Source organism: Acanthochromis polyacanthus, chromosome 2 (genome assembly GCF_021347895.1).
Source record: "Acanthochromis polyacanthus isolate Apoly-LR-REF ecotype Palm Island chromosome 2, KAUST_Apoly_ChrSc, whole genome shotgun sequence".
In the NCBI taxonomy this organism is placed as follows: Eukaryota; Metazoa; Chordata; class Actinopteri; family Pomacentridae; genus Acanthochromis; species Acanthochromis polyacanthus.
In genome coordinates this window covers 35,341,761-35,367,431 of record NC_067114.1, presented here as the reverse complement: position 1 = coordinate 35,367,431, position 25,671 = coordinate 35,341,761, and the positions used below count along the sequence as shown (strand labels likewise).

At 39.5% G+C, this 25,671-nt stretch overlaps 1 protein-coding gene across 1 annotated transcript in view; it reads left to right on the top strand.

Moving 5' to 3' along the window:
- rhpn2 (rhophilin, Rho GTPase binding protein 2) overlaps nucleotides 1–24,647 on the top strand; it is a 34,819-nt gene extending 10,172 nt beyond the window's left edge. Inside the window, exons 3-15 of the mRNA XM_022219264.2 lie at nucleotides 1,133–1,261; nucleotides 6,413–6,488; nucleotides 7,363–7,440; nucleotides 7,879–8,003; nucleotides 8,897–9,063; nucleotides 10,894–11,081; nucleotides 11,293–11,449; nucleotides 15,452–15,571; nucleotides 15,720–15,914; nucleotides 16,336–16,412; nucleotides 19,791–19,937; nucleotides 21,212–21,367; nucleotides 22,356–24,647. Of these exons, the coding sequence (XP_022074956.1) occupies nucleotides 1,133–1,261; nucleotides 6,413–6,488; nucleotides 7,363–7,440; nucleotides 7,879–8,003; nucleotides 8,897–9,063; nucleotides 10,894–11,081; nucleotides 11,293–11,449; nucleotides 15,452–15,571; nucleotides 15,720–15,914; nucleotides 16,336–16,412; nucleotides 19,791–19,937; nucleotides 21,212–21,367; nucleotides 22,356–22,622 (1,882 nt within the window). The 3' untranslated portion in view covers nucleotides 22,623–24,647. The remainder of the gene's footprint in view (nucleotides 1–1,132; nucleotides 1,262–6,412; nucleotides 6,489–7,362; nucleotides 7,441–7,878; nucleotides 8,004–8,896; nucleotides 9,064–10,893; nucleotides 11,082–11,292; nucleotides 11,450–15,451; nucleotides 15,572–15,719; nucleotides 15,915–16,335; nucleotides 16,413–19,790; nucleotides 19,938–21,211; nucleotides 21,368–22,355) is intronic.
- Nucleotides 24,648–25,671: the final 1,024 nt, after the last annotated feature.

Sequence of the window (25,671 nt, the reverse complement as noted above, 5' to 3'; positions counted from 1 at the left end):
GTTTGGGTGAAGGTTACGAGGAGAGAAAAGCATTTACTCTCAATTCAAGAACAAACACTGAGCTGGTTGGTGAGGACAGTGACCGCAGATCAGAAACATGCAGCTCCAGAGTTAGAGATACCTGCAGAGAAGTTCAGAGGATGAAGCACAGATTATGGGAGAGAGAAGACACAAAGTTAATGCCATGCAGTTGTGGCATGTAATTCTATGGAGGGTGAAAGAGAGGCGAGGAGCTCAGTGCATCATGGGAGGCCCCACCAGCAGCTTAGGCTGACATTTAACGATTCATTGTACCGCACTGATAAGGACACAGCGAGACCGCTGAGGTGTGTGTGTTATCTTGTATCACCATGGATGCATGTAAATTACAGGTTGTGTTTTCATACACTGACAATGTAGCGTAAATTCTGCATTACAAAGGCTCCTGCCACTTTGATCACACGCACACAGCCATCACAGGTATCTGTGAAGACTTATCTCTATCATGCAGTGAATCCTAAGCCCTTATCTGCTTTTCCTTGTAGACATTCTGCACACGTTCATGCCCACAATGATATACACGACACATTTAGATCCAAGATCCTACTTACCTTAAATAAAGGTTTTGACTTTTTTCAGAAATAGTCAATAAATATTCAAAAATGACCCCAAATTGTGGTGGTTAGTCACATGGAAATGAATGACTAGTGGAAATAAGAAGGGATGATGTTTCCAGGAGTTTTTTTTTTCTCATTTTACATTATTTCTTCTCTTAAGCAGCAGGGAAGTCTGTTGATCCAGGTTTGAGCACATGCCATGCTAATGGATCTCTGATCTGTCTATACTGAAACATTTGTCCTGACAGTGTAGCGGCAAAAGCATAGTGTGAATCATCTGTCGGCTGTGATTCACAGATCTTGGTTGCATGCTGGACAATACATCAAGTGCTACCTACCTAGTGATGTAGGTTTGTGGTGAAAATATCAGGAGAGAGACACTTGTTTTAATAATCAGCCTGCATGAAAGTTTGGCTGTGGAACAGTGGATAATAACGTTTGTTTCTTCTCCTTATTTATTTCGAAGGCTTTATTAAGTTTTTTGCCTCACTTTTTGCCTGTTCTTTTTCCCTCTCTACTATCTATCCTGTGTGCAGGGCTACATCCAACAACAAGGTTAAAGAAATGGTTCTTTTGGAGTTGAGCTATGTTAACTCTAACCTGCAGCTACTCATGGGACAGCTGGAAGGACTCAACAGCTCAGTGGAAGTCTACCAGAACACCCAGTAAGTACAAATGTTACTACTCTTTCCTTTACCACTACTGATACCAGATATTAAAACAATCATGAAAAGGAGGAAATGTAGACTTGGAGCAGCGTAATGGTGTCTGCATCTGCTAAGCATCATTCTTTAAGAAAATGAAAAGAAATACAACTTTTTTTGTGGCCTATTTTGCTAGCCACACAGCTAACATTTTGCGGTGTGGGTTTTAACTTCAGCTGCAGTTTTGTTGCTAGTAGCAATGCATCTGCAGACAACAGAATGTAATTACTTACAATTTTCAGATTAATTAAAGGTTGTTAGTGCACACAGGAGCTGAGCCAGAGCTTTGCTTTTTATTGTAGATGCAAAAATTTATGGCACCAGTTCTCTTGTCGCTTAAGGTCACCATACCAAAGCTCCCTGAAATTCTGTAAGTTTATCCTTAACTTTAGTACATCTGGGCCTATTTTTTACCACCTTCCCCCTACCCTCACCCTCACACAAACATTGTAGAAGTGAGGACTTGCCAGGGTCTTCAAACTATGGAAATCATTTCTCAATCAGGAGACCTAAAGCTGAATTATAGACACACAGCGTTGAGTGGGAGCCAGCAGGACACAGATGGCTCAGGCACTCTTCATTTAAGTCACCATGCACTCTGCCAGATGAAAGATGCTTGGTGACAGAGGAATAGAAAAAAGGGGGATGTGGAAGAAAAGCGAGAGAGATTGAAAAAAGCGTGAAGACAAAGTGCCAGGAGTCTTTTGCCGTTGAGCTGGACCGACAGGTTTTTCTGACACAATGCACACAGCGACAAGCTGTGTCCTGAACTTGCATGCAAACCAAGATAAGCACTCAAAGGTTTCTTTCAGTCAGTCTAATGGTTGGTTGTGTACTGTATGGGTGTGGGTGACAGTGACAGGTTCTGGTGTTTTCTTTCTTTATATACAAGTCAGGCTGATAGGGTGTGGATGAAAATCCAGTATGTATGTCATGAAGATACATATTGTCTCCGTCACGTGTCAACGAAGCGGTGTAAGACACAAGGAAATGAACGGCTGATACGGAAATAGAAAGGTTCATAAAATCCCTTTCAGACATGCACTCCATTCCACTAATCTAATGGCAACTTAACTTGTCAGTTTCATGTCTAAATGCACACCTCGGTCACGTTTCCTTTTAAGTTGCACTGGCAAAGTTACTTGGTCGGACCCAGTATTATTTCAGTATCACTTTTAACATGGCACAAATGTTAACTGAATCATCACAATAATAGATAGACATACACAAGCAGCTGTACTTAGAGTTGTTTGAAGTGATTTAGGAGGGAATTTTTTCACTGCTATTAGTTTTGTTTTGGTCTGTTGTTGCATTATTATGTATTATACATCACTTGGTGTAGTGACTTGACTCGCACGCAGTCTGAATGCAGTGATGAGGAACATTAACAGAAAAGTGTCATGTATCTGAAAGACTATAATACCGTCACATCAAAAGTGATAAAAGACTTTTGTTTCCTCCTGACAACACCAAATCCATCTACTGGAGAGAAGGATGATGAATATATAACAATTTTAAATAAAAATATTCAAATACTTTTTGTACAAGGAATTGGATTGAAGCGCACCTCCTTTCAGATGGCTCTTCCTAGTTAGAACACTTGAGACACTTGTATACACAAACATCGGCACACACACACACACTTCTGTAGAGCAGACCATACTATCCATGACACCAAACACAGCAGAGCAATAAAATGATCGGCAGGGAAGGGAGGTTGTGGGTGATGTGTGTTGTTTGGTAGTCCCTATGGAAAAGCTTCTGAGGGTCACTGACACAGATGTTGCTTGTTTGACAAGCTGCTAATATCAGGCTGTTTGCTTTTCATTCTAAAATATTTGCAGGTCATTTGTAGAGATTTTTTTGAATGAGCTGTAGACCTAGTTAGAGCTTTCTTGTAATTTTTGACATAAATCTGCAGATGACCTTATAAAACCAAAAGTGCCAACTTGTGTTGGCACCATAACAGGGCCAGTTCAGTTTGTTGGGCTTACAGGGTCTCCGTGCTGTAAGGACCAGGAGGCTTTAACCTGGTTCTTATTAATCAGGTTGCCTGTCTGCACAGCGGCAGTATTTTGTGTTCCACCCAGTGATTAACTGATGATGTTGCCCATAGAGTATTTGTACCTGTGTAGGAGTTTGGTGTCCTGCTCAAAGAAACAAAAAACAACCTCCTTCCAGTAAGAATAATAACATCCACAAATTTAATTTCCAGCCTTTCGATGCGGTCTTTAGTCCTAAGTGCCCTTGGAGTGTCACATGGAGAGAGGCTGATGAGAATCAAAACAATCATCCTCTTGTGAGCCTCCTCGTCAGGCTCATAGACAAACCCCTGCTCCCATCTCCATGCATAGACAATAGGCAGTCTTTGTTGCCATCATCACGTCCACTATTTTTATTCAGTTAAAAGTCAAAAAAGTCCAAGGAAAAGTCTAAGGTATTCACATTGTTGTATTCACATAACTATATGTAGAAAAGGCCACACACCCTGGTGTACAGGCAATCTATACATGGAATTATTGGATATGTTGAGAAAGTTCTGCCCTGCCACTTTCTAGCAGATGCTTCAGCAGTATGACGCTGTGAAGCCACAATAGAGAGCTAGCCTCCTCCTCTCAGTCTGAAATACAACCTCAGTCTTAAGTACAGAAACAAAAAAGCTCTCCTCACCTTTCCAGGCTTTTCCCAGCAGTCCACTGTCCTTTGAATAGCGTCTTTCTAAGGTTATTTGTCACTCAGACCAGATCCAGCTGGTTTTTGGCATGAGGTAATGCATAACAGAAGCACAAACAGTCTGTGTAGTTGGTAGGGTACATGTGACTTAGATTTGTTGGTGGTCCCTTTAAACTGCCCTATGAAAACACAGGAGCTAGTTACTGTGCTCTTGTCAAGCTTATCAAATATTAGTATGAATACAACAAGAATTCATTGGTGCAGTTCAATATCATGTTTGTTATATACATTTCTGAGTGTAATATTACTTCAATGTCAGTTGCAGTACCAAAATGATGCTTGTACTGTGTTTAGTGATGTAGTAAATGTTTGTTCAGTTCAGTGTTTTTGACCTGGAAAACAAACTGGTCTTTCCTAAAGAGTTGCTGAATTAGCACAGCTAAAGTGATGAGCAGTGAAACAACAGGATAAAGATGTCAGCACTACATGCCGCTTCATTAACTTTGTCACGTGAGATAGAATGGAAAGAATAATTTGCTCTTGTGTATTATCCAAGGTTACTTTAAAGAGATTACTTGGCTATTAATTCTTAATAGTTATTCAACTGTAACTTACATTTACACTAATATGATTAGAATTTGCTATTTTTTCACTGCCTGCAGAACTCTAAATGTAATGCATCTTTACTGGAAGTACACTTATTTTGTTTCTTTAATATGAAACTACCAAAGTTATCCTCAACTTATAGCATTTCCAGAATTACTCTGAAGCAGACTCCCATGTCTGACTTGTTTTCTAGTGGGAGGTCATTACCTACTGAAGTCAACCTGTTGCTAAGTTACACAAGCCACAAATCAACCCTCACAGGAGTCAGGCTAAGAAGTCATCGTGCAATAGCCTAGACCATCAGTATACTTTCACATAATATGTTTACTGCATTTGTGACTAAGCGCTATTCTGTTGCATTAAACAGGCTGGTTGCTGTAGCCATAGTGGTCTGTTCCATGTCTTGCACACAGGCACTTGTGTGCTGAGTGGGAAGGTGTGTGTGTGCAGGGTGGAGGAGTGAGTATCTGAGAGGCTTTTAGCATTTCAGACTCCCTGCAGAACAGATACCCTAATCCCCCACAGGGCTGCCTTTGCCAAACCAGAGAAAAGCCCAGAATGATCTCATCTACAAGTGCTCTATCTTGCTCTGTCAGTGTTACTGATGAATGAGGCTTTCTGTGATTCACAAAGCCAGTATGCCAGAGGAATGCTGTCTTATCATCAAGTGATGAATAAGTGTCAGGAGTTGCTTTTCTGAGCTCTGTGCTTTTGACATCTCGTGTATTGAAAAGACGGTGCCTCACGTCTGCTACCTTTAAATTTACACAGAAAGTCATGTACTTGATAGATGTGTGACCTTGGTTGTTTAGAACTGAAGTTAGTGCAACTGCCGTGCGTATTAGAAGTTATATACTAACTTAAAGGCCAAGAGTTGCTCATAGAACTGCTTAGCCTTTATATAACTTAAAGGCCTAGCAGTTCTGTAAGCAACTGTATTTTTTTTAAGTAGGTGATTTATTTAGTAACACCTCACGATTCTGCTTTCAGTGTGGGGGAGGGTTAGATTATTTTATAGTCTCCCTCTCTGATCAGCCGCAGGTGTCTGTCAGGTTATATTTCCTCAGCTCTGATAACAAGCTGAACCTGCTTTCCATCTGTCAGTAACAAGGACCTCTAGGTCCACACAACCAGAGAAATTCCAAACCATTATGGCTACAGCTGAGATCAAAGTAGAACCTGGTGTTTTACGGCACTCCCTGTTTACTGTTTGCTGGGTTGAAATAATGCCAAGTAAAAGCCTGCTTTGATTAGTGGCTAAAAGAAAGACTCGCAAGCATTACTGGAGCAAACCTGCAACTCCTGAATGACTAATCAACAGAGAGTTGTGTAGAGGGTTGTGGGCCTCATTCACCTTTTAATCCTAACTCTGTTAAATCCGCTGTGTGTTTACAGGACCATCTGTCTTATCCTGACTTCTCCTCTATGAAACCACACAAAAGTATTAAAGTAAAATGTCAACTTTCTCAAGCAAGAAAGCTGTTGCTATTGTGATCAAACTAGTAGCCCTGCACACATTATCATTATCATCCATGTATTGTTGACATCATATTCTGATGTAGGCTTGGTTTGTAGTCAAAGGGAGTTTCTTGTTTGATATTTAGTACCAAACTTTTGAGTCTGATTGTCTTAGTAATTGACCTGTAAATGTATCGATATAATCATGAATGTTTTTGTTTCACCTTGGTTGCATGAAGTATTTCTTTTACAAATCAGATACACTACAATGTGCCTTTGACATAAAAGGTCCTGCTGTCATGCTATTGTGTGTTGTATTGATTGATAAGATAACTGATTATGATATGAGTATTTGTCTTTTTGTTTTGCTTACAGGGAAACAGCCAACATTCCCCTCATTGCTCTGGGTCTGAAGGAGACAAAAGAGGTAGACTTCTCTACTCCATTCAAGGTAAAGAAGAAACAACTACAGCTTCACCTTTCCCTTGTTCAACTGTTTTATCATAATATGATGAGACATACAGTGTGGTAAAATATGAAGCATCCAATTTTGTCCTAAAATGCCACTTTGACATTTGAGTCTTTGGTTAAACTACAACATCATTAACGTAGACAGCATTAATGCAGACCATCGTCATAGACAAGTAAGAATGACAATCCCTACTCAAAATTAACCAACATGGATGTAACAGATATCTATATACAGAGCTACAGATGCTTAACAGATACTCAAATTTGCCTGCAACAGTTATGACCCACATAAATAGGCAGTGTTTTCAGCATGAATGTACTGTAAATATTGTAAAATTTAAATGTCCTCTCATTAGGTATTTGGGTCACAATGTCCACACCTTGTATAGCTGTCACTTCTTTGTCCTTACTACGTGTCAGGAACAATACATCACCTTACTATAAAAATATTTTAAATCGAAAGTGGGTCAGTAGTTATTGAGACTAGTGAAGTTATCCTGAAGCTATGTCTCAATGCGGGGATCCCACGATAGCATATTAATGCTAGGTGGCATCCTGATTGTTTGCTGCCAGGTCTCGTGTGAGATGTTCCAACCTTGTAAAACTGTAGCGCCACTTAACAATGTAAATTCTGCTCCATTTATGACTGTGATCGTAGCTCAGTCTTCATAAACAGGTGTCTCTTACGCCTGGCTGACTCCGGAAGAATGACAGTTCTCATCAACCTGCTAATCACAGTAGGAGTTGGCTTCTGTGTAAGAAGGGTTGAGTTGCAGTCATGGAACCAAAAAGCCTCTGATTGAAATTGTTTTTTTTTAAATTTGCAGATGTTGATTTGTATTTTATTTTCACAGGACTTTATCCTGGAGCACTACAGTGAAGACGGGAACAGTTTTGAAGATGAGATTGCTGACCTGATGGACCTGCGACAGGTAATGTGCTTAATGTACCCAGCTTTTATAAATGTAAATTTCATCGCCATAAGGTTAGATTTAGCTTTATTTGTTAAGGATTCTGAGATATGAGTCTTGGCAATCCTGCAACCACCCAAATGCAGTCAAGGTAAAAGGATTTTTTTGAAGTACTCAAAACATTTGAAGTGAAATCTGAAAAACAGCATTCAATCATCCCAGAGCAGTGTAATTCTGAATTGTCCAGGCAACAGGAGTGTTGCTGGTAAGAACAAGTAGATTTCTGAAAACTTTTGTGCAGAAAATTCCTCTTATACGCATATTTGGATGGCACTATTTTCGTGAACAAAAAACTGCTAGGTGGGTCAACTGATCCATCAAATGGATTTGAACAACAGTGATTTGCATCTCCACTGGACATTGCAGACCATTTCAGATCTCTTTTCTCGGTTGTTGTAGGCATGCAGAACACCAAGTCGAAACGAGGTCGGGGTGGAGCTGCTTGCAAAATACTACAGTCATCTTCCTCTGATCGAGAGCCGATTCTTCTCCCCAACCCGCCAGACTGGGATCTTTTTCACTTGGTACACATAAATTGTTTCTCATTAGCAATTGCAGTAATAATAATAAGAATCTGTCTTGAAAAACACTTGACAAAAAAAGAAACATGTATATGGCGTAAAGCTACAGGTGATATTGTGTAATAGCTAGCACGTCATAAAGAAATTGGCTAATGTAGCTGGTGTGAACTCTTGTGCAAGGGTTTCATAGAGTCTGTCACCCCTCTCAAAACTGTAATTCATGTTAGAGATAAATAAAAATGGTTAGTTTTGACAGCAGCTTTTTGCCTATCTGCTGCATTTTTCACATAAAAGTCTAAGTGGAAGAGAAATAAGTAGAGGGGGAAGAGAGAGGAATGCTGGTTGATATGAAAGTCATTTATCAACACCATCAAATGATAACAAAACTCTGGGGTTGCAGTGAAGTACACAAAAATCATTTTCAGAAAGCTTCTTGGATGTTATCGTTATCAGATTTGTCTCGAATACTGAACCCACTGAATCAAATGGAGCAATTTTCATTCACTGGTAATTCATCCAGCAAAATGAAGAAAGTTTCGGAGAAGCATCCAAGTAAAGGCTGTGATCCCTTACTTACCTCGTAGTTAATGGGCCCCATTCTTAAAGCAGAGATGAAGATGAGAGTGAAGATGAACTTAAAGGCTTAACCCTTCATACGTCAAAGCTGCCATGCAGAAAAGATGGAGAAGAAAGCATAAATGGAGTACTATGGAGTAGTATGCATTAATGTAAAGTTCTTAAAACAAACACTGACAAACATTCTTTTACTCTTTCTGTATTTACTTGCCTCAGTCCTACCACACATGTTTTTCTGTGAATATTTTGTTGCTTTGTTATTTTATTTCATACCTGCCTTACATGAAAAAATAATGACAGCTCCTGCCTCTCTCCTTTAGGTATGACTCCTTCACTGGAGTGCCAGTATGTCAACAGAATCTCTCACTTGAGAAGGCCAGCATCCTTTTCAACATGGCAGCCCTCTACTCTCAGATCGGCACCCGAAGCGACAGACAGACAATATCAGGGCTGGAGGAGGCCATCTCTTCCTTCCAGAAAGCTGCAGGTATATACAGATATATATACAGATTGGAGTAATAAACTGGTTCAGGCAGTTCCTCTCTCACCAGTCTGCACTTTTTCCAACATTTAAAGATGTCTGTGTGTTCAAACCAGGTTATTCTGTGATCGTTATAAGATTTAGTCAATTACAACGAAGTTCAAATTAGTAACTAAAATGCTTGCATTAACAGAAACTGACACTTATGTTAAGTGTTTTGAACAGAGAGAGGGAAAACAAGAAAGATAGGAGACTAGATAATGAACAATCCCATGAATAATTTCCCTTAATAGTTTTGTTATTAAAACATTTTAGATGTCAATAACAACTGTGACCCAAACACAGCCAGGCGCAGTGATTTTTTTCAAACTAAAAACCTTCCTTTCCACTTGCAGACATTCTTTAACGACAAAAGTTTGAGAAGAATGGTACCAATGCAAACACAGCCTTATTTTCAGAAGAGCCAGCCTCCTCCCTCTGTTTCATGTCAGAAAATGAATTCAGAGGATGTTTCTGTGGCTTGTTGTCAAGTGGCTAAGTTCCAGAAAGCACCAATCATAGGAGCTGGCCTCCCAACCCTCAAAGGTTTCAGGAAGCTCAGACAAGTCTTGATAGAATTATGACTTGGCAACATGGGCAGCATTGCACTGTAATTACAGCTCTGAACATGGCTTTAGTTATGTTGCTTTAATGGCTATAATTTAGGTTAGTATGAAGAAAAACAATTATACTCTTATACTTTTATGGGGAACATCGTCACCATTATGAAGAGCCAGTAGCAGGGAAGTGAAATGCTGGAAGTGTGCTGGGCTCTTGAGCCAGAAACACAAAAGACGTATAGATGGGAGGAGTCAGCCAGCAACTGCAGAATCTTACATGAAACTTAGCAGAGCAATGCTCTGTTATTAAGTTGTCTCCAACTCTTTTTTTGCCAGGTTTTGATGTAAAAAAAAAAAAAAAGTTGGAAGTGGATGTCTTATTTCTCCTATTGAAAATGAAGTTACATCGGTTCATATCTTGGCTAAGCTTTAAAGAAGCATACAGACATTGATCTCACAGTTAGTTGTGCGTTTTCCTCTCGCTGAATTCTGTGTTAACAGTAACACGACATCACTTAACGATCTGTGTGGAGCTTTTTGAAACATTTGTATAAGAAAGTGTCATTGTTTAAGGTCAAAGTACCAGCACAGCTACATCTGTCATTTTGTAAACAAGCAAGGTATCTCCCGCTTCCAAATTGGAGTTCACTAATAAAAACTGACTGTTCAAACCACTAACTATTATATCAAGCTACTAATAGTAGCAACTGCTCCCATCAGGGTAGCTTGTTGAATGTTGGGGAGCTGCATAAGTCTGGGCTAGATAGAACACATGAATACAGTCTGCCTCATAACCTCTCCCCTTCCCTTTGACCTCAGCTGACATCAACGTGACCAAAAACCAAACTAGAGTAGTTCTGTTTTTAAATTATCTTTATGCTTTTGGATGTAAATGACAGATTGTGCTTGGATTTCATGAAAGTGGCCTTTGTTGTGTAGCTGACCCTGACTTGGGACTGGGAAAGAGAAAAGAGAACTTCTTTCAGCAGGCATCAAAATGGAATCACAAACAAAATTCTTAGTGTGCAGAGTAGCAGTAATTAAATTATTTTTGCTCTCATAGAGCTAAATAGGATGCAGGTTATCTGAGGCTACATGTCATTTTTGTACTGACTGAAAAGCCTCCATTTCAAAACTTTAATTAGAGAAAATGGGGAACCTCTCAACTGAACTAAATAACGACTAGAATACTTTTTTCCTTGGTTTTGAGCTGTGCTGACCTAACTTTCTCTCCCAGGTATCCTGAACCACCTTAAGGAGACTTTTACCCACACTCCCAGCTATGACATGAGTCCAGCTATGCTCAGTATGCTGATTCGAATGATGCTTGCTCAGGCTCAGGAGTGTCTGTTTGAGAAGACTGCTTTGCCCGGGATCCGAAACCAGTTCTACACCCTGATGAAAATGGCCCAAGAGGCTGCAAAGGTAGATAGCAGCAAAAGCACACACACTGCCCTCACATCTTGTAGGTAAAGTGCTCTTTCTTTTGCTGAAGACTGGTTAGGTTATACTCTACTTAAAGTGAATGTAAAGTGAGAATGTCACCACAGTCAGATACCTGTTTTTTTCCAGTGATTTTATCCAAGTAGGTGCTTTTAATGTCCCTGCAGTAACTCCTTCCTCTTTTTCCTGCCAGGTCTCAGAAATCTATGACCAAGTCCATCAGTCCATGATCCAGATGCCAATCAAAGACAATGTCCCTTTGTTCTGGTCCACCATGTCACAAGTCAAAGCCAACCACTATCGCTCCATGGCACACTACTTTGTTGCCTCAGCACTGCTGGACCATCAGTGTAAGAAAAACTGTTTATATCCAAGTAATCTTTTCACATTGTTTTACAGATTTTATGTGCGTGAGGTGAAACAAAATGAGTAAACTGAGTAACAGAAATGGGGGGGGGATATGTATCAATACTTAACCTAGTTTGACTAGTTAGCAACAGTATAAAGACACCATGCTATTACTATGTGCAAGTAATTTGAGATTCAAGCTACATTACACAAACAATTAGTAGAACAAGACTCCAGTACAGTGCATTGTAATCTGCTGATAGCTCTCACTGCACCTGGTTAAGTAATGCCCTAGATGGCAAAAGAGACAGGTGTGCTTTTCATGAACACACCGTACTCTAACACAAAATTAGGTAGCACTTTATAATAACTATACACTATTAAGCATTAGTTAAGCATTGGTTAAGCATAATTTCAGCATTAGTTAATCCTTAAATCCTCATGAACTCATCATGAATTCACCATTAGTAATGCATTACAAAGCATTAGTAAAGACAGTTTTAAATGTTCAACCAACACATTATTAAGCATTAGTTAAACATTAGTAAAGTGCTTAATTCATCGTTAACTCATCATTTGTAACTAATTAGTTATACGTGCATAATTAATCATGAATTCATGATCTGTATGACATTTATTATGCATTACTAAGCACTTAATAAATCCGGTTAAAAATGTTTTGTTGCTCATTGATAATCTCAGATGTTAATACTTTATAAAGGGTTAGCAACTGTGTTAGTATATGATTTACAAACACATATTCATCCTCAATGAATAACTTATTAATGCGGTTACTACTCATTAGTTAAGTATATTCCGTGAGCCCATCTAAAGTGAGGACTATCTATGCTTTATAAAGCATTTATAAAGGACACAGAAGCAAAGATATACAAAGTGTCAGTTTTATTGGTCCCAAACAATACAAGCTCTTTTAAATACACACTTTAAACAAATACAATCTATAAAATTTCAAGTAAACTTGACAAACATCTTCAAATAACAACAGTCTGTGATCGTATAAAATAGAAAAATAAAATACAAGCTCTTTTAAATACACACTTTGCAATCCTTAACATTTCAAGTAAACTGGTGAACTATCCCTTTAGGGCACACACACCAGAGGTAAGTGGCTGCCTGATTCTGGGATTCCGCCAGTGCATTTCAATGGTGTGCCCTTGAAGTGCACAAAGTGCTTTACAGTAAAACAAATATACCGTTTTCAAATATTGCAAGATAACACTAGATAATTTCTGCAACCTGTTTGCCTCTACGATCAGCTGCCATCTCCCCAGCGTGATATGGCTCTCTCTCTCCGACTTCCGCATTTCAGAAAAATTTAAAAAAAAAACCGCGCGGTCTCGCTCTCCAGAACCGCGGAGGAGGCTGGGACTTGTAGGACTCTGGGACGTGTAGGACGCTACTGCGCATGCTCTTACCGTCAAAAATGCTAGTGCGCATGCTCCAAAATCCCAGGTCCCAGAGTCCTACAAGTCCCAGCCTCCTCCGCGGTTCTGGAGAGCGAGACCGCGCGGGTTTTTTTTTAATTTTTCTGAAATGCGGAAGTCGGAGAGAGAGCCATATCACGCTGGGGAGATGGCAGCTGATCGTAGAGGCAAACAGGTTGCAGAAATTATCTAGTGTTATCTTGCAATATTTGAAAACGGTATATTTGTTTTACTGTAAAGCACTTTGTGCACTTCAAGGGCACACCATTGAAATGCACTGGCGGAATCCCAGAATCAGGCAGCCACTTACCTCTGGTGTGTGTGTGCCCTGAAGAGATAGTTCACCAGTTTACTTGAAATGTTAAGGATTGCAAAGTGTGTATTTAAAAGAGCTTGTATTTTATTTTTCTATTTTATACGATCACAGACTGTTGTTATTTGAAGATGTTTGTCAAGTTTACTTGAAATTTTATAGATTGTATTTGTTTAAAGTGTGTATTTAAAAGAGCTTGTATTGTTTGGGACCAATAAAACTGACACTTTGTATATCTTTGCTTCTGTGTCATTTATAAATGCTTTATAAAGCATATATAGTCCTCACTTTAGATGGGCTCACGGAATATACTTAACTAATGAGTAGCAACCGCATTAATAAGTTATTCATTGAGGATGAATATGTGTTTGTAAATCATATACTAACACAGTTGCTAACCCTTTATAAAGTATTAACATCTGAGATTATCAATGAGCAACAAAACATTTTTAACCGGATTTATTAAGCGCTTAGTAATGCATAATAAATGTCATACAGATCATGAATTCATGATTAATTATGCACGTATAACTAATTAGTTACAAATGATGAGTTAACGATGAATTAAGCACTTTACTAATGTTTAACTAATGCTTAATAATGTGTTGGTTGAACATTTAAAACTGTCTTTACTAATGCTTTGTAATGCATTACTAATGGTGAATTCATGATGAGTTCATGAGGATTTAAGGATTAACTAATGCTGAAATTATGCTTAACCAATGCTTAACTAATGCTTAATAGTGTATAGTTATTATAAAGTGCTACTCAAAATGATTCATTAATCCCATTGTGATTGCTATCAATCAAATATTAACCCTCTTCTTTTTTGACAAAGACATTACACTTGGAACTGTGCTTTGGATAACTGGTTGACTGTGTGTAAGCATAATTCTACAGACAGCCTCCGCCCCCACAATCCTGAAAAACTTACTGTAAGTTATAATGCATTTGGCCTGTAGTATTAGCCTGGCTGTTGCCCGTACCAAACACTTTATTGATCCCTAAGGGGAAATCGCATTCAATCAAAATCACTTCTAAAAGTAGTTTTGCAGGCCTTAAGCTGCCTGATTTTGAACACCCTACAATACCTGAACCTTCCCTTAAAGCGCTGTGTGTGCCACTAGGTTGGTCATGTCAGATGGCTGGACTGAACCACCGCCAGCCTCAAAGCTATTACATAAGAGTTATTTAGGGATCCACAGTTTCTCACACACACCCCATGGTAAAGAGAGGCTGTGTTTCCAGGAACTCTGATGGACAGATTGTGAACAAGACAGCAAAAATAATGTGAGGCAGGAAGAAGGGTGGTTAGAGTATGTAAAACTGTACTGTAGATGGCTGAGGATTACAGTTCTGCAGCTTTCTAATACTGTCTACATAATCAAGTGGCAAAGAGAACAAGTGAGAGAGAGGATGAGAACTTTGTCTTGTAAGTGGACAAAACTCTCTAAGCAGTAATGTGGCTGATGGTTTTGTATTCATGATAATTTGTTAGTAATTGTTAGTAAACAATCATGTCTTTAAAAAAAAAAAAAGACATAATAGTTTCTTAGTTTCTTATCTATTTATACCGGGTCTATAAAGCAATTATTTTACTGCCATACACTGTTACTTTTTATATTTCACAGGTACAATTATACATTTGGAAGATGCTGGAAAACAAAATTAGCTGAAGTGTAAGAAATTTATTAGGCTGTAAAGTGAAAGGCCATAGTTCTGTGAATGGGACAGGACAGAATGGAGGGACAGCAGAGCGAAACAGCTTTGAGTGTGGCAGCTCATTAACAGATTCCTGTGTGAATGAGGAGAATAGAGCAATTAAGCACAGAACTGTAGAGAAAGAACTTAACCTAGAAACAGGACTGAATGAAGACTGCTGTAGTAAACAGATTAACGACAAACAGTGCCAAATAAAGGCTTCATACTGTCTCTGTAATACTTAAAAAGTGTTTATGCTTTAAATTTACCTTTTAAATCCATTAAACCAGGGGATGAAGAAGACAGTTTACGAGACAAGATTAAGTTTTTGGAGGGTTTCTATTTTGATTAGCTTGAATAATCAGTACATCAACATCAAAATTCTGTGTAGATTGTTCTCTCTTGTAGTCCATACTGATACAGAAGTTTAAGCTGACAAATACATATTTTTCTACAACAATCTGTGTGGACGATGAATAATCGGTATAATGTTAAAAAAACAATTTCTCAGTCACTGACTTTTTTTTTTGCCTCTCTGTGTTCAGTGGGTCCCAGTGATGATGAGGACCAGCAGGAGAAGACCTTGTCACAGGTGTATGATCGGCTCCCTGAGGGACGCTCTCCTCTGGACATCCTGAAGAAGAAAGATGAACGTGAATGTGTTGGTACGAGTGAGCACAGAGCTAGAGCACTGCATAAGACAAAACAAGAAAAAAGGACACAACAGAGTGCTGTGGCACCAGACACAACACTCTTTGTTCATGTTAGTCACTCTCTCTTCCTAATTATTATTCTGTGACTGCCTCTCTCCAGGTAAAGCTCACATTCGTCGGGCCATCCTGGGTCACGAGGAGGCTCTGAGGATTTATGGTTTGTGCCACAACTTGAACAAACTGGAGATCCTGGAGGACATTTTAAAAGCCAGTCACCAGCGCTCGCTCAACAAGTTCAGTGAACATGAAGATGAGGAAGAGTTCACAGACTACACTGAGGCCCCAGACATCATCTGTGAGTGTAAAGACTACCTTTACAACCAGTGAAAATATCCTGTCTGAATAAACATGAGAAACAACGATAGGATTTGAACACTTGTGAAGTTTATTGGTGTCTCCAATTAAATGTCACTAAGGTGAGAGCTATTCTTCCTCTAGTTGACATAGAAACTGACCAGTCTCCTTAGTGTCACCACAACAAACACTTCACTAATAACACTAAGGCCAAAGACCAATTTGTTGATACGGGAGGTTTGTCTCTCAGGAAACAGCTGACAAAAGGCTGCTGTGTTGTGTATCACACCTGCTGCTCTTAGCTATGATAAGTGGCAGATGATGCAATGTTTACACTGCCTGCCTCTCTGCAGGGCCACCGCTTAGATATGACAGTAAATGTGTAGAATGACAGCTTTGTTTTTTCTCCTTTGTTTTTATAGCTAAAACAGAGCACAAAGCAGAGATGGAAGTTCCTGCAACTACAAAGGTGAAAGTCATCGACTTTTTCCAGAGGCTGGTATGTGGGCTACTAATATTCTTCCACTGACATTGCTGTTTTTATTCATGCTGGTTTGCTTATTCATTAAGTGACATGAAATGGCTCTGGATTTTTACTTTAGATATTTAAATTGTATTCTTTATTATTTGAACACCCAGAGTGTATTTTTTTGTCATTTCTGAATAAAACCAACCATGGCTGAGGCTCCGGGAAGCTTTTGCATATTTGACTACCAGCGAATTCAAAGTCCTCTGGTGTTTCCAAAGCTTCCTGGACTTTCATCCAAAATACCAAATGCAAAACTAACACTAACCATGGATACAGGTACACTGGCTTCAACTCTGCTCTTAGGCAGATGAAAGGAATGGAAAATATTACAAATTAGCACCGCTGTCAAGGGAAACAAACTCTCTACCAAAGTCTCGGTTGAATATTTTAACTTACCTGAAGGTTTATGATTGACCTTCGAAGCATAGAGTTTATTCCCTTGATAGTAATTACTTTACTGGTTTGTTTCATTTTGGGATCTTTCATGCTGAATAAATGAGGTGATGGTACTATACTGTTCATATTATTATGATGATGAGTGGAAAGGGAGACTAGAATCTCCATGTCCTCTAAAAGAGACATTTAGTTGCAAGTATGTTGTTTTTCTTCTGCCACCGTTTACAGTAATTACAGCAAAACCAAGCATCGGTTTGACGACCAAAGCTCTTGCAAGCAAACAATTCATGAGGAAGTCAAGGAACAGGGCTGATGTTTCCGAGCAGCAGGTGTAAATGACCTCTGTGAACAAAGACCTCTGTGCCTGCTGTTGCAAAACTCCACCTAACTCATCATTACCAGTCTCTACAAAAGGACTGTAATGCTTCAAGATCTGAAAAAGAATGTTAAAGTTTGATCCAGCACAATTTTTTCGTACAGCTGCCATGGTGAAAATTACAGCAGGAGTCATCTTGGTGTTACATAGGATTGATTGTCAGGATTTAGTGAAGAAGAGATTTTCCCAACAGTTAACAGGGGGCATTAGATTCAGCTGTTGGCTTCAGTAGCCTCAGTGGAAAAAGTAGGTCATGTTTTGGCTTCTGCCTGCTGTTAAGATGTTCAGTATGTAGAAATATTATATGTTTTCTTTTTCAAATACAAATTTGAAAATGCACTGATTACTGTTTATGTTTTTGGTCTTAAACATAGTTGCTGTCAAACCATTTGAAGTGAAATAGTTTCCATTTTTGACTGTTTGCCAGATTATTTAAAATACAGAGGTTTAGGATATCAGATTGGTTTGAGTGATGTTGATACATGAAATGGTCAAGACAAATGGTGTTGTTTGCAGCCTTGCTTGTGTTAAGTTGTTATTATATACGATATAGCAGGTACTATACAAGGCATGAAAATCATGGGACGCTTCTGGAAATACCCGATTTTCTGTATTAATTGGTCATAAATTCATAGATAAAAGTAATGTGCTTAGACACACAAACGCCTTATTTTGTGTCTTTACTGGACCCAAATTGTAAACATTCGTAGTTCTGGTCGCAAAAATAAGTAAACCCTCCGCGTTCCTTGGCGGAGTTATTGTCCTGTTAATCTGTGAATCTACCTGTGTGCAACATTTCTCAAAAATGGACTAACAGATTTAGATGATATTTTCAGGGCAGGTCAGAAATGACACAAGGACCACCTCATTAGATTTTGGCAGGGATTTGGCCATTCAGGTGGTGGTAACAAACACGAATGGATGAGCCGAGATGAGCCGAACAGGCCGGAATGAGCTGAAGTGGGCCGAAGACTTTAAAGCTGCTGTCCGGAGTTTCCGTTTGTTTTCAATTTATGTATCATTGTTTAACAAAGCTTAAATGTGTTAGTCTAGTTCGATACTATAATATAAAGTTAGTATAACGCAATATGAAAATTTATTCCTGAGCTCCGCCTTCCTCTCATAGACCCCCATGTTATTCCAAAAAGCGCCGGTTGCTGCCGACCAATCAAGTTCGAGCTTCTGCTTTGTCATGCTGTCGATCAACGGTTACGCGCACAGCAAGCAAGCCCATGCAGAGGTGGGCGAGCTACGCACTACGCAACCGCGCGCACATTTGTTTTGCTTGTGGAGGAGAGAGCATCAGGGCTCAGCAACTTCCAGAAAAGTTACCAATCCCACGGCTTGTCAGGCCAAGAGACTGCAGGACGTTTTTTGGCTGGGGGTGCTCGCGTCGCTCCCCGACCACGGCCTCCATAGCCCGGCTGACGGCTTCGTTTAGATGCCCGACCTCTGGAAGAAGATGTTGGGGCGTCTGGGACATACTCTTCGTCAGAGGAGTCATGCAATTCTGAACTCTAGATAGACATAAATAAACAATGTAACACATATACACGCGTAAATGCACTAAGTTTGATAAACGACGTCATCGAGAGGGCTACACGAGTGTAATCACATATTGAAACTTTACTCGTTCGTCCTAGCAGATTCATGTTATTTTGGTATTAGGACAAGTTAGACTCAATACAGCATTCTAACGTAATTCCTTTATTATTTACTAAATGTACTAAATGTAGAAGAGTGGAAAACAGCAAAACAGGCAAGATGCTGCAGCACTCCGGGCACCCCTCTCAGGTACAGCGCGCGTGCACAAATAAAGGGGCGAAATCAGAGGGAGGGACCAACAGTGTTTTGGGAGACGCTGCGATTCAAACTCCGGACAGCAGCTTTAATGCCTCCATGCTGACAGAAAACTGTCACTTATTTCGGGAAACATCACGAATGCCAACCAAGACGAGCCGAATATTCGGATACCAAAATTAATATCCGGATACTGCCGTAGCAAACAAATATTCAGATATTTGGGATATTCGGGTCCAGCCCTAGCATACATACATTTTAAAGGGTTCATATTCTCCTGCTACAGTTTATTTAATCCCAGCATTCAAGTGAATATGAGTAATGTTGAGAGTGTTTTTCATGTGTGTCAGTTTGTTTTTAGAGCATACTAAGGCTTGTTTGACTATTAAAAGGGAATGTGACTGGCCTGTTGAAAAGTTTAAGGAATTGTTTCGAAAAAGAATAATTCCTGAACAAGTTTCAGGAAATTGACCACCCAGAAAGTAAGGTGTGAAAAAAGAGGTAGTTTAAATATGATTCCTGGTCATATTTCATCCACCAACTCTGCATTGGGGTGATAATATCCAGGAATCTATCTCTGACCACAGTGCTTATCATGAGGTTACTGCTACAGTAATGACACATGTGAGCAAGGACGCCAGAAGGGACCATCTGCCTTAATGTTCAGGTTTTCCGTAGGCGTATACCAGATTCAGACTCAACAGGATATTATCTTTCATAGTCCAGAAAACCTGTAGCTTTATTAACCCTTGCTTCCCCACACTCTGTCCACTCAGGGCCCTCTGTCAGTGTTCTCAGCCAAGCAGCGGTGGACAGCCCCACGGACGATACAACTTAAACCCCAAGACAGAGATCTGGGTTTCACCCTGAAAGGAGAATCACCAGTCCAGGTGGTTTCACTGGACCCCCTCTGTCCAGCTGCTGTGAGTTAAACTATGTTCTTCACTTTTAACAGTTAAGTTTGTTTGTTTTTTTAAATCACAACCAAGCTCTGGTTTCAACAAATGTCAGCATGGGACTATCTAGGAATCAGGCTGCAGAGATATTAAATGATCTCAAGATAGGCAATAAGTGATGCTTAGCATTCTATTTTTTTGTAGTTACTAGAACAAATAAGGCAAAGCCATTGGCATAGTCCTTTGAAGTGACTAGTTTTTTGTAAACTAGGCTAAACTGATAACCTTACTCCTATTTGAAGTAACTGATGTATCACCACATGCATCTGTAATTTTACATCCAGAACAGAGAATGGATTATTACTTTCTGGTGGTAGAAATAATTCAACAAACGGTCATATTTTAGAGCGCAGGAAATAAATCTCACTGGCCCTGCTCAGTACTTCTCAGTACGTTAAAATTTGCCAAAAGCCAGATGCATAGGTTGCTCAATGTTAACTCCCTGCGAAAGAATTAACAGGCAGGGTGTGGCTTTGTCTGCACTGGGAAAACTAACAGCTTAAAATTTTAGGCATGCATGCATAAGGAATATCAAATAAGTTCACATTACAAAGTCGTATCCCCTCAGTGAACCTTTGATTAAACAAAGTCATTCTGAGAAACCCAAACAAGTTTCAGCCTCAGAGGCACTCCCCAGTTTCTCCTCCTCGTCCTCCTCCTCTTCGTCCTCCTCCTCCTTCTCATCCACTTTGGCTACTAATTTAATTGAGAATCAGAAAGTATTTACCCTCTACAATCCTTTGCAGTGTGACAGCTCATTAAGAGGTGCTTACGAAGAGCAGACTCTTATTAGGCCCTGCAGGCTATGCAGAGAAACAGATTAGAATTGCATAAACCTAACTAGGCCAAACTCTTTAGAACTTTTAATACTGCTTTCACCGGGATTTTTATTTAGAACTAACTGATTCTCCAGAATTGTTGACCTGCTTGGGGCGAACACGGATCAAGTTATCAGACAGAAATAGCTGAAATCATGTCGATAAGACAGATTTCCCACAGAAGTAATGTGCGCTGGTGCACACACTGCCATGTGTTTTGTCTGCTGTAAAAGAGCTTTGTTTGGGGCTAACCTCAGTGTTTTCTCTGCAGATCCTAGCAGCCTCTAGGGTGTTGAATGAAATTAGGTGAACTCTGTCGGGTTGCTGTTCAAATAAATTGTCTGCTGTAAGTATTTCCCTTGTCTGCAGCAGTATGAGGATGCTTTGCTCTCTAACTCCTGCTCTTTCCCATGTCTTTTCCAGGCTGATGGGCTGAAAGAGGGTGACTACATTGTTTCTGTGGGTGACACAGAATGCAAATGGATGGGTGTGAGCGAGGTGATGCGACTTCTTAAGGATGTGGACGAGGAGGGAATTGAAATCCAGGTGGTCAGCATGATGGACACCAACCCTCCCATGGTACACCATTCCCCATGTCTGTCCATTGTGTTTAGAGAAAGGTTATCTGTACGATTTTGTTTGACTGACAAATGGTGACAGCAAATTTGGCCTTTGTATCAGATGGCTGAACAGCACTGTTAGAGTTTCAAATTACTTAGAGGTAGTGTTTCCTTTTAGTGTTTGATTTCCTATCAGAAAGAGGCTCTTGGTGATGACCTACATGCTGTTTTTAAAACAGATGACAGCTTTGTGAGTTTTATATTTAGACTGTGTGTGGAACATTTCTCTAGCCAGTTGCCTAAATATCCAGACAAAGAGCTAAAATAATCCTCAGTGTGACTCGAATGTGTTGGAGAGAATAAGCAATGCCTCTGAAAATGCAGTCCCATGCTGTAGATCTGCAGTAAATACTATACTTACTACCTTGGTGAAATTAATAAAATACTTATTTTGAACGTTTGCCTAACATGATATTCAATTGTAAAGCTCATTAATAAGGTAGCAACATTTGTATTATACTGTATATTGTATGATCCAGCTCCTTCACATTTCATAGCAGGCACAATTGCTTCACAATAGTCTGCTGTGATTTTGGATATTTGCTAGGGATTGACTGATATCTTTTTTTTCAGGGCCGATAACATTTATTGGTAATTAAGAAGAATGACAATCAATATTTGGAATCAATACAGTATATACATATATATACAATATTTAGAATGGACATACATGTGCAGTGAAGGTGCCAGAATTCAGAATAACAGACATCTGCACAAAACATTGTTTGAATGTCTTTTTTATGTTTCATATATATGTAATTAAGAGAGCTTTTCAACCCGTATCCTTCAATTTTGAAAGGCTGCTATATGTGACATGTAACCAACTAGATAGTACTGTAGGTGGGACATTGCTTGAGGCAACAGATGGGTACAACACAGAAAGCAACTCTGATAAAACAAACACTGACTGCCACGAACTAAATGTCATTATCACTGTCTCTTCCCAGCCTACCAAGAGTGCTACCTTCTGCGGAAACTTGCCGAAGACCTACTCCATGATTTGTCTGGCCTATGATGATGATGACAAGAATCCCAAGTCCCGCAAAGTAACCAAGAAGTCATCCTTCCTCAGCTGGGGTCTGAAGAACAAGCTGAAGAGTGCCAGCACCCTCAGCCTCCCCACAGCAGACCACTCTGGCGCACTCCCGTGGAACAAACCCTGTCCCACCTTCCCTAGCTCCAGCTCCTACAACAATGACAGCTCCCTCTACTGAACTCACTGCAGACTTTTTACTGTGTCCAAATATTGTACAGTATCCATATTGAGCCTAAAATGGTTATATACAGCACTGTGCTGTACCCATACTGGACCTGATATGGTACGGTGTCGGTGCCCTTTGGTGTTTCCACTGGAATATTGAACAGTAGTGTATGTAGCTCGTACGGCACCAGTGTATTGGTAACATCACTGCCAGCTAGTTTGGAAAGTCGCTGTGTGTAAATACTGTTTATGGGCGTTTATGTTAGCACATGGACACTTTCCCAGCATACTTCTGTATCTGAAGGAAGCTGGACTGTACATCAAACACAATGGAAACTTGTTCAGTACCATGCCAGTATGTGTACAGCACAGTACAGCTGCACTGTGGGGAAAAAATACCAGTTATCATTCCTGTCTCTCTCTATATATACATATGCACACAGCACTGAGACAGACTCCGAAGTTAAACTGTCATCTCAGTATTTTTTCTAGAAAAATCACTCCACACCTATTGAAGGAAGGAAACAGAGTTGTGCAAACACACCCAGCGCCAGCTTCTACGTGACTGCAAAGCAGTGATTTTATTGTGGTTTAAGCAGTCCCTTCTTAGCGCCATTGTGTACTGATATAGTTGAGCACAGTGCTGTTATCAACTCTGTATCCTCAGTACATATTGTCGTCCTAGATATGTGAAGGAGTCTGTTATTGCCACAACAATTTGTTACAATCAGTGGACACTGATCAGTTTTGGGGTTCAAAGTATATGTATTTCTTAATAGACATATAGAGTTAATAAATTTTGTCGTACTATGTTGCAAAGTGATTAAAAGAAAACGTATTCAGCTGTGGAGCTGTTTTTTGTATCTGGAAAGAGTTGACGAATGCAATGTTCTATAAGCTGCTACAAATCTTATATATACCTTGGTTATGTTATACTGTTATTATATATTTGTGAGGCAGCCTTTGAGGATCATTGTCTCTGATGAGTGCCATGCCTGGGACACAATGTAAATGGAAATAATGGTATTTTAGGTATGCTCAATGTCCCAGCTATGCCACAAACCAATATGCCTCCATGTCCCTGATATGCCAGAATGTATCATTTACCAGTCTGATTCATCTTACCTGCTTCTGGCCCATCTGTCCATGTGTAAGACGAGCATGAGCTGTGTGTCTCTGTTAATGTGAATCTTAATGTAGATAAAAGTTATTTTGTCTCTAGAAGGGAAGAATGTGGACAGACTAATGACATTTCTACATCGTACTTGGACAGCCGGTCACCAAATAGTGACTTCGATCAAATCCCACTGTCAGGTTTCTACTTTCTGTCTCTTCCTGTCTCAATACTAGCCACATCTTACATTTTACTGACACTTTGCAGTGTTGGGCTATCTCTTTATCTACAAAGTAGATTCTCATACACATTTGATAATCAAATTATTTATGTAATAAAAAAAACAAAACAAAAATATATATTTACCTGTAAGTTGTAGGTTTTAGAACTAGTTGGTCAAGTTGTGAGTTTTTGCACGCTGGATTTCTTGGTTGGTTTCTTGAAGGAATGTATTTTACTAGCCTTGCTTAATCTTTTTTGGTGAGCCTGTGTTCTGCTACATTTTCTATGTAACGATATTTTAAATTGTAAATGTTTTAAACGGCAACACTGAGAAGACTCTTTACTGTCTCTGTTTACCTAATATGGTGCCATTTATACTCTGTCATGAAGGAAAATGTCAAATTAAGTGTATAGTGAGAATGTGCAGTGATTGCTTCATATTGTGCTAACTAAATGTACTAACAGAGGCATATATACTGAAGCAGAGGATATTAACTGAAGCACCTCTTTGTGTGTATGTGACAGTGCCTAGTGATCCTAAATGCCTTGTTGTATATGTAGAGGATTATGATACTTGTTCTTCTAAAGCTTTCAGGATGCCATTGCTCCTCTTTGTGTAGTTTGTGCTGCATAGCTGTTTTGTCGATAAGTCTTTGTCTTTTGTGTAAACTCAAATACCAATAAAAGAGCATAAAAACAGTAGGCCAAGTTAAATTTCCTGAGTTTTTAAGACGAACTACCCAACAGGTTGGGAATGTCTGGAATGAAGTTTAACCACAGCCTTCAGTGAGCCTACACACACACACACACACACACACACACACACACACACACACACACACACACACACACACACACACACACACACACACACCCCAAGTCAACACTCATGTTTTTACCTATTGTGAGTGTGGCCCAGGATCACATGACATCCTAATCCATCATCACAGAAACTGAAAAGAAACAACACGTGACTAACATTTACTCTTTTGAATGTTTCTTCACTCTTGCCATTTATAATCTATGTGCAGTGTAAGGGTACTTATGTGTGTGTTGTATTCCTGATGTATGTTACATGCAGTAGGACATTGTGACCGAAAGAATTAATGCATTTCTCTTCATGTTGAACTTAGAAAAGTAACACTCCAAAGGCCAAATTCTTTTCAATATTGAGAAACACTATACGAATGAGCACATCCCTGTGTAATATCACTTAAGTGTCGGTTTATTCATAACTCATGTTGATCTGTAGCATATTTGTTGTTCTGTCAAATTAAAAAAAAATGGTTTAAGGTATATTTACTGTAAATACAGATCCCACAGTAGGAACTCAGGACACCTTGCAGTGTCATAACTAATTCAGATCTTACATTTTGTAAATGTTTTGTATGTCCACCTTCATCTATGGTGACAGAATTAATCATCCTCCATGTGGGGGACACCATATTACAGCACTTTCTTTTTCAGCTGCTCTTTGCTGGATGGGTTGTGTTTCTCTTTTTCCTTAAAATATCCCGAAGGTGTTTTATTGGATTGAAGACAGGCAACTTAAATCAACCAGGTCATAGTTTTCATCTCATCTTCTTAGCTGATATTCTGGTATATTCACAGACACTCATGGTTCTCTAACAATCAGTAATCTTACTTTTGTGCGTGTGTGTGCCTCCTTTTTGCTGTTTTTTCAGTTAATACAATCACACTGCTTAGAACAGGTGGGTATAGAGTC